Below are 9655 nucleotides of genomic sequence, written 5' to 3'. Positions count from 1 at the left end.
CACGTGGTGTCGCTAACGTTCCATTGATGGGCTGCTTTGGGAGTGGTCTAGAGCCCAGCCCTGGGCTGGTTGGTTCTACACTGCTTTGGAATTCCTGTGTTCTTCCAAGTCTGCTGGTGCTGAATGGGGGAATGTCCTGCATTTTCAATCAGGGCAGATCTGGGTTCAAAAGCCACCTTAGACCCTAGCTGTGTGACCTTAGGTGAGTCACTTAATGCTTCTCTGCCTCCTGTAAAATGAAGAAGTTAAACTCATTGCCTTTACAGTTTAGCTCCAGCTATATGGCCCTATAAATGAAAAAAGTACTTATTTGGTTCACAATATGTGCCAGATGTGGTGCTAAGTAAGGGTACAGATACAAAAGCAGGACAGCCCCTGCCCTCAAGGGAGCTTCTTTTCTTTTCTTTTTGCTTTTTGGAAGGGGGAAGGTAGGGCAATTGGGGTTAAGTGACTTGCCCAAGGTCACATGGCTAGTTTTTATGTTAAGTGTCTGAGTCTGGATTTGAACTCAGGTCCTCCTGACCCCAGGGCTGGAGCTCTGTTCACTGTACTACCTAGCCGCCCCGAGGAGCTTATTTTCTAGTAGAGGAAGACAGCACATGTAGGGATGTAGGGGAGGGAGGGCATGTTTCGGCCTAGGAAGCCACCCGGATGGAGGGTGAGTGACTGGCCTGCTCTTTCCCGGAAGGGTGCCATTGACCTGATTATTGTTCTTGGGGCCGGAGGTGGTGGGAAGACGGGTGGAGGGCAGCTCAGTGGGTGTCACCAAGGGCCCCAGAGAAGGAGCTGGAGGACAGGGGGCATGGGCAGCATTCAGAGCGTGAGCTAAAGTTATTGGAGCGGCTTCATTGCATTTCATAGCTGAGCCTGTGTGATAAGCAGCAGTGTGCTCATCCCTTCTGGTCAGCTCCTTAAAGGCCCAGGCTGTGCGCCCTCGAGCGGTTCGATGAATGTGCCAATGAGCGGGTGACCGCGCAGGGCCTGGCTTTTACCTCTCTTTGTATGTCCAGCACTGGGCCCTGTGCCTGGCACACAGTAGGTGTTCAATAAATGCTTGCTGCCTGCCCGCTCAAGCCTTTGGATCCTCTCTAGAGCCAGATTTAGTGAAACTAAATGACACATCTTCATCTGTACTAACAGAGGAGTCTGGAACATGTAGAGGCAGACTAACACTTATTTTCTTTTCTCATGCAGCTTCACATGGCAGTGCTTGCAGTAAGTAAATATTTCAAAACTCACATTTTCCCCCTTGCCTTATTCTTTGGAAGACGGAGACACCTGACCCTTTTGTGTTCCAAAGTGTATTTACAAATACTTGTTAGCTTCCCTCATTTGTTGCCAGGGCCCCATCCTCATCCTTACCTTGTGAACTTAAAATTCAGTTGTGGAAGTTTTGTTGACTTTTCTTTGGAAATGGTGATTGTGTATGTGGTTGAAAACAGGGAGGAATCAGAGAGATTCCCCCAGTATAGATGAATTAGGCCCATCCGCCTCTGTCGGAGGACCAGCCGAGCTCAGTTCAGAGACTGGTGCATAACTAGACTCCATTCTTCTGGAGTGAGAAACCGTTTGCTAGGCATCTCTTGGAGATGGCAAACCAAACCAGAAAGGAAGGCCTTGAAACTTTCATTGGTGATACCAATGGCTAGTGATGGATAGCCATTATATAACTAAATTCAATCCTAGGTTAATATAGAGCAATCAAACCTTTTGGGATGTATAGTCAAAGTAGGCAGAATAGTATGTTAAAAAATCAATTAAATTTTACTTTTTATTAAAACAGATTTATACAAATCCTGAGGAGCCAGAGGTAAGAAGAAAAAAATCATCTGTAAAGTATATTTCCTTAGATGTGCTTAACTTCAGTTTGAAATATGCATGTTTCTGGTCTCTAGCACATTGCTTGGCCATAGTAAGCGCTCAGTAAATGCTTGTTGATTAAGTGATTTTACATGTGGCTTTCTCCTCATTGAATGTAAACTTCTAGAGGCCAGAGACTTAGTTTTTTGACCTCTGTATTTCTAGAGCTTACTATTAGCTCCTTGAAACTAGTAGGCACTTAATTAATGCTTGTTCAGTTGGATGGGATTGGATTTAATTTCCTTACCACATCATCAACTGAGATCTCATTGATGCTTGGACAGGAGATTTCAGAAAATGAAAACCAAATCCTAGACGCTGTTAGAAAAAAGCCCTGAGCACTGTGTTGTCCATTCCATACTGCACTGATATAAAGGGATATTTATAATGTTATAGGTGACGTTTTTAAATTTCAAAGGTTAAAATGTCTTATGGTAAAGTCATTTCATTTATTGAAAGAATAAAAATGTGGGTGACCAGGTAGCACAGCGAGTAAGAGCACTGGCCACAGTGTCAGGATGACCTGGGGATCGAATCCGGGTTCAGACACTTAGCACCCACCCAGAAACACCTGGCCGTGTAACCTTGAACAAGTTACTTAACCCCAATTGCTTTAAAAAAAAATAAAAATGTTGGGGGCAGCTAGGTGGCACAGTGAATAGAGCTCTGGCGCTGGAGTCAGGAGGACCTGAGTTCAAATATGACCTCAAACACTTGACACAATTACTAGCCTTGTGACTTTGGACAAGTCACTTAACCCCAATTGCCTTCCAAAGAGCAAAAAAAAAAAAAAAGAAAGAAAGAATAAAAGTGCTGACACTGGTGTTCTGACATAAATCCAAACTGATTGCCTTATTGCCTAAATTACCTTTTTTTCCTACAGTCTTTTCTTTAAAAAGCCAAAGTTTTATTTTTGGTCTTTTCCCCCCGGCCAGTTGTTTCCTTTTATACCTCTACCCTTACATACAACCTTCCCTTGTAACAAGGAAAAATAATAAAGGAAAGTCAACTGAAAAAAGGAATGGTTGACAGTGTATGCACCATTCTGTGCCCATAGTCCCCCACCTCTTTATTGAGAGGAGGGAAGTATGTTTTCTCATCTGTTCTGCAGGATCAAGGCCATTAATTGTAATTCATCAGAATTTGGCTTTCTTTTAATGTTTTGGTTTATATTATTGTAGTCATTGGTCTCAATATTTTGTTTTCTTTGCTCTGCATTTGCTTTTATAGGCCATCCCATAATTCTCTAGATTCTTTATATTTGCTATTTCTTTTTTTTTTTTTTTGCTTTTTGGAGGGCAATTGGGGTTAAGTGACTTACCCAAGGTCACATGGCTAGTTTTTGTGTTGTGTATGAGGCTTAATTTGAACTCAGGTCCTCCTGACTCCAGGCCGGTGCTCTATTCACTGTGCCACCTAGCCACCCAATATTTGCTATTTCTTATAGCACAATAATATTCCATTAATTCATATAGCAAAATTTGAATTAAATTTTTTTAGCTATTCTCCAGTCAATGGGCACCCAGTTTACTTCCAATTTTTGCTGCCTTCTTTCCCCCCTCCCCCCAAATGTACCATCACAAATATTTTGGTATATATGAGACCTTTCTGTCTTTTACCTCTTTGAGTTTTACATAGTAAGAAGGTTGCTGGGTCAAAGGAAATGAATCATCATTCTTTTCTTAGAGGCAGTTAGTGGCACAGGGGATTGAGCACTGATCCTGGAGTCAGGAAGACCTGAGTTCAAATCAAGACTTAAACACTTAGATAAGATAGTTGTGTGACCCTGGGCAAGTCACTGAACCTCTGCCTCAGTGAGGATCACATAAGAGCATATGTGTTAGGTCCTTGTTGCAGTGCCCAGCACATAGGAGACATTTTATAAATGCTTATTCCTCCCCTTCTTGCATAATTCATCACCCCATAAATGAAATACTAATATGCCTGATCTCCTCAGAATACCTTCTCCCCCCCCCCGGCCCCCCACACACATGGTTTCCATCTTTTCTTGTTTTTACCTGACAGTCAGCTTGGTATAAGGGATAAAGGATCTTTGGGGCTCATGAAGATCTGGATTAAAGTCCTGCCTTCGACACATACCAACTCTGTGCCCTGGGCAAGTCCATTCACATCTGAGCTCCCCAGGCAGTTCTCAGAGCCTACAGATCATTTTCCTAGGAGCTGCTTTCCAGCCATGCCTCTCTCCTCGATCTTGGGTTTGGAAAGGAGATTGCTTTGAGTCCCTGTGTGGAGTACAATAAGGGATTCCCCTTACTGAAGTCCAGCCTCCAGCTTCCTTTTACCTGCTTTCCCACCTCTGCAAGGCTGACACCCCAAATCTCAGAATATGATTTCTGAATCATATGATACTGTGAAACAAGAATAGAAGTAAGAAAACTTAGCCAGCATTCATGGGAAATAGTCAATTGATAATCTCCCAACAAATATTTATTAAGTGCCTACTCTGGTTTATGTAAGGTGATGGAGAAACAAATGCAAAAAATAAAGGAAATCCTTAGCTGTGGATGGAGGCACATACTGCTATGGGCTTGGGTTGTTAGCAGTTTCATTGCTGAAATATTGCACATGCATGCCTGCCTCAGCTGGGCCACTCTTGGCCATGTCCTCCCATAAACCCACCACAGAGTAGGGAGTCTTCTTCTTGAGCTGGGGCTCTTGGGGATCTGTGAGCTTACTATTTCTCTAATGGTATTTAAATATAATTGGTTTCTTTTCTAATCCTATAAATTTTGTTTTTTTTTGCATTTAAAAACATTATTCTGGGTGGGGTCCTTAGACAAGTAGGAAGGTTTCTGTAGATCTTTTCTAAACCAATCTGTTTATCTGTTTTCTTTGACATTTCTAGAAAGTTACAGAGTTATACCAGTTCAAATTCCGATACACAAAGGAAGGACCTAGAATGGATTTTGTCAGGTAGACCCTCATTTTAAACATTTAATGAAAACAATTGTAATCAGCCTGCAATATCATCATTCTCAGAAGAGTTGCCATCTGGCAGGGATGGACAAGATCCAGGAGAGACATTCTCTCTTTGCATGTTCCATTGTTTCATCCCATCATGGTTCTTGAAGACTTTACCCAGAGGGCACAATCAGTGACAGGTCCTACCAAGTTGGAAAGGTTGCTAACCTACTTGGATGCCCACAGGGTGATGGAGTTTTCATTCATAGCCATTCCAAAATACTGTCTGAATTAGAGTGGAGTTGCAGTGTAACAGGAGGGAGTACCCACCAAGATGCAGTCAAACTTCCTTGTGTAGCAGGGGCCCTCCACCCTGAGCTTGCAGGGGATTGATTGGCGGATCTAAGAATGATGACGCTGGCCATGCTCCATGGGGGAGAGCCAGGAATGGTTACCACTGTACCTGAGATCCCCAAGCCAAGTAAGGATGGGAAACAAAGGACAAGTCACACGCCCTCCTTTTTTTCCTCCCACCAGTGCATTCAGAAGTATTGTGAACACACTGTAGGCATTCAATATAATAATTGTTTAACCGTGTTGCTATACAACAAACACACTTACTCACCAATAATTGTTTAGATTTTATACTTGGAGAAATCTGTGATCTCATCAGACAATTCCTCTGCTCATATAGATTATTTTCCAAGCACCATAGGATCTGAGCATCTCAGAATTGGAAGGCACCGTAGAGGCCATGTAGTCCAACTAGGATGTATTGAGGAGACTCCCAGTGTGGTGCAGACCTTTGGCTCATTCTTTAAGTGTTCATTGATAGCAGAAGCAGAGATTGGATGCTGGTTGGATTTGTTTTAGAAAGCCCTTTCCAGGGTGCCTTCCAATCCTGAAATTCTCTGCTTCTCTGATTTTATGCTGATGTAACCGCCTGAAGCAGTGATATTCAAACTTTGATGGGGGAGGGAAAATTAGGGTTTATTGGTAATTTTCTAGAAACCAAGATTATGATTTGAATTTGGTGGTTACTTGCTTGCTTTTGTATTATTGGCTCTCCCCTTAGAAAATATAGTTCTCCCAGGAGAGAAATGCAGTAAAGAGCTGGCCTTTTCCTCCCTTCCTTAGTGGTGCTGCAGGTGTGCAGATGCAACCATTTCAGGTTGCCAAGGTTCACACAGTAGGCCCTGAGAGATGGAGTTCAGCAGTTTTCATTGCTCCTGAGAGGGGCATTTCAAAGTGAACTTGTTACTGCAAGGAGTCGCCTTGCCCATAGGTTATAGAAGTCCAGACATAATTAGAGAAGGAAATGCTGGAGAGGCCTCATAGGATCATGCTTTTGAAAATTGGAAGAGACCTCAAAAATTATCCAATACCCTCATTTTACAGACAAGGAAGCTGAAACCCAAAGAGTCTAGTTAGTGAATAAGGACTAGAATCTGGGGCCCAGATGCCCAGCCTGATGTTCCTTCCACTTGACTACAAAGGACCTTAGGACTGCCCCAGTGTGGGACTCTTTTCAACAGAGTAGACTACAAGCCAACCGGTCTCCCGGGGCCCTGGCCCACATCTTCCCATAAATGCCCACTACAGTACCTACTCTCAGTAGGAACTTCAGTGAAACATGTAAATAAAATATTTAAAAATCAAATTATATTTCAAATATGTAAAGGTCTGCAATTTAAATAATTGAGTCAATAAATTTTTAATGCCTACTATGTGCTAGGCATTCTGTTAAGTGTTGGGGATACAAATGCAAAAAAGAAAGACAGTTCCTGCCCTCGAAGAAAGGAAGACAGCACAAAAGAAAACTGAAAAGGTGGGAGGTGGGTATTGTAGAAAAGTCAAAGAAATCCCAAATGAGGGTTGCTGGCTAGGAAAGGAGGGGAAGTCAGACCTACTAATCCTTTTGTAAAGCAAAAAATGCCTTGTAAAGAGAGTAATTGCCTCTGTTTCTGGTTGGGTAAGTCGGCAAAACCTACCCCAAAATGTTATTTATAAGTACTCTGTCCCGTAGCAAAAATGACTATTCCTCTTGTAAGAGAACATTTCCTGTTTCTGAGAATCGCTCCCTCACTCTATCTTCTGATTATAGCAAGAATACCAGCTTTGAGGGCGGGACGACGAGCGAAGAGATCAAGAAGGCCAGCATCCTCCTCGTTCGCAAACTCTATGTCCTGATGCAGAATCTTGGGCCCCTTCCCAATGACGTCACGCTGACCATGAGGCTCTGCTACTACAATGAGGGTAGGCTCTTTCCTTCCCCGGGCAGTCCTCGTGCTCAGACGGCAGGGGTCTGGTTCAGCATCCTGGAGGTGAAGGCCCATGGCCCTGCTACACGCCGGGCCTCGCTCCACTGACTATGTCCTCATTTCCCTTTTCAGTAACACCTGATGAGTACCAGCCCCCTGGTTTCAAGAAAGGGGAAAGGGCCCAGGGCCTTCTGTTTGAGGGAGATCCCGTCAGCCTGAAGCTGGGTTTGGTTTCCACCAATTTTCACAGTATCAAAGTGAAAATCATGACCAAGAACCAGAGGCTGATGAATCTAGGCAGCGATCTGCTTCAGGAGAATAGCTTCACGGAGATCTCCCATCAAGGCCTTGACTGCGATGAAGAAGAAGAAGGAGAAGGAGGAGGAGGAGGAGAAGAAGAAGGAGAAGGCAGCGCTAGTGTAAGGAAAGGCTTAAAAAGCTTCCTTTGCCTCAGTTCCCTCCATTTGCCAAGTGTGTATAGATGCTGTGGTCCCATACTGGGTTCTGTGGGGGGTACCAAGATAAAAAGGAGAACAGACACAATTCCTGGCCTCAAGGAGTGTGCAGTCTGATTTTTAACAGGCAGTTTTCTTTAAGAGAGAAGTGTGGTTGGAATTATATCGAATAGTTCATATCTATAAAGAGTCTTTAGACATGTGTCTTTAGATCTCTTAACTAGAAGTGGAAATTTTCATTATTTCTCAGAATTTCCCGTGTCACTGGCAGATTTACAGTTCTGCCTTCGTGAACATGCAGAATGAACTCTGATTGCAGTAAGAGGATTTCAGGTCAGGCGTGAGGGAGACCGTCCAGGCTTCTCAGGTTGGGAGACACGGGAAGAGGCCTGTGATTCTCTTTTCAGGAGACTTTTAAGAATGCTCCGGCAGTCAGTCAGTAACATTGCTTTAGCTCCTACTGTGTGCTAAGAAGTGGATACGCAAAGAACATGCCAACAACCGCACATGAACAAGCGGCACATAGCATTTGTAGTTGTTCACTCATTTCAGTTGGGTCAGACCCTTGGTGACCCTATTTGGGTCTTTTTCAGAGATACTGAAATTATTTGCCATTTCCTTCTCGAGCTCATTTGACAGATGAGGAAATTGAGGCAAGCAAGGTTAAGTGACTTGCCCAGGGTCACACAGCTAGCAAGTGTCTGAAGTCAGATTTGAACTCAGGAAGATGAGTCTTCCAGACTCCAGGCCTGGGGTCTATCTACTGAGCCACCTAGTTGCCCAATATACAGGATAAATAGGAAATAATCAGCAGAGGGAAGGCACTACAATTAAGAAGCCTTGGGAAAGGTTTCTTATAGGAGGTGGGTTAGTTGGAACTTAAAGGAAGCCAGAGAAACCAGGAGGTAGAGATGAGGAGGGAAAGTGTTCCAGGCATTTGGGATAGGTGGAGAAAACATTCAGAGCTAGGAGATGAAGGATCTTCTTCAAGGAACAGCCAGGAGACCAGGATCACTGGATCAAAGGTTGCTTGGCAGGGAATAAGGTATAAGAATAGTTCTTAGGGCCAAGTTATGAAGGACTTTGAATGCCAAACAGGATTTTAAATTTGATCTTGGAGGCAATAGGGAGCCACTGGAGTCTATTGAGTAGGGGACAATTTGGTCACTTTGGTGGCTGAATGGAGGATGGACTGGAGTGGGGAGAGACTTGAGGCACGCAGATGCACCAGCAGACTATTGCCATAGTCAAGTCATGAGGGCCTGCACCAGGTAGAGGCAGTGTCAGAAGAGAGAAGGGATGTGTGTGAGAGTTGCTGCAAAGGTGAAGCCCATAGGCTTGGGCATCAGCTGAGATACGGGCTGGGGTGAGAGAGAGAGAGTGTGGAGTCCAGGATGCTTCCCAGGGCTCCACCGCAGGGACTGGGAGTATGCTCTGGTCAGGAATATGGAAGTTGGGGAGCAGAGAGGGTTTAGGTGGAAAAGTAATGGAGTCAGTTTTAGATGTGTCACCCTTAAGGGGTCCACTAGACGTCTAGTTTGAGATGTCCCAAAGGAGGTTGAAGGTGGGAGATTTAGAAGTCAGCAGGGAGGTGAGAGCTGGGCAGAGATTAGCAAATCATCAGTACCGAGATGGCGGTCACAGAGGATAGAAGAAATAGAAGGGCTGGGAAGATGGGGGAAGAACAGGAGGGAAGGAGCCAGTGGGCACAGAGGCTGAAAGTAAGTGAAAGACTTGGGCTGACAGCGGGAGCAATCTGCTGGAGGAGATGGATGGAATGGGGTCCCTGGGGCAGGTAGGGGCATTTGTCTTGGTAAGAAGAAAGGCCACCTCTTCATGTGAGACGGGTGAAGGAGAAGAGAGTGGGGGAGGTGTCGGAGTGATAGGAGATGGTGAAAAGGGGAGAAGAGGGCTCTTGGTGAATGGCCTCCATCTTTCCTTTAAACTAGGGGGTTCTCAAGGTTTTCCGCTAAGAAGCTGGAGGGAGGGGGAGCCATGAGAGGTGTGGAGAAGCATGAAAAGGTGTGGAAGAGCCGCAGCGGAGGACACTTACCTTCTGGGAACATGTACAGAGCTTTGCGTAGAGTTTAAGGAACGACCAGGGGGTTTCTGAAGCTTCTTCCCAAAGCCTTTTGTCCTGGGTTGTCTTGTTTATTA

The 9655-nt window shown here is 44.5% G+C and overlaps 1 protein-coding gene across 1 annotated transcript in view; it reads left to right on the top strand.

Annotated features, from left to right (window-relative positions):
• HORMAD2 (HORMA domain containing 2) overlaps positions 1 to 9655 on the top strand; it is a 73167-nt gene that overhangs the window by 21304 nt on the left and 42208 nt on the right. The window contains exons 6-10 of the mRNA XM_069081427.1: positions 1195 to 1215; positions 1784 to 1810; positions 4727 to 4794; positions 6887 to 7038; positions 7176 to 7462. Of these exons, the coding sequence (XP_068937528.1) occupies positions 1195 to 1215; positions 1784 to 1810; positions 4727 to 4794; positions 6887 to 7038; positions 7176 to 7462 (555 nt within the window). The remainder of the gene's footprint in view (positions 1 to 1194; positions 1216 to 1783; positions 1811 to 4726; positions 4795 to 6886; positions 7039 to 7175; positions 7463 to 9655) is intronic.

Source organism: Petaurus breviceps, unplaced genomic scaffold (genome assembly GCF_028583685.1).
Source record: "Petaurus breviceps papuanus isolate PSGF00001 unplaced genomic scaffold, PetGlider_PUasm1.0 99, whole genome shotgun sequence".
In the NCBI taxonomy this organism is placed as follows: domain Eukaryota; kingdom Metazoa; phylum Chordata; class Mammalia; order Diprotodontia; family Petauridae; genus Petaurus; species Petaurus breviceps.
The sequence above is the reverse complement of the archived record's forward strand: the minus strand, read 5'-3'. Positions and strand labels throughout refer to the sequence as shown.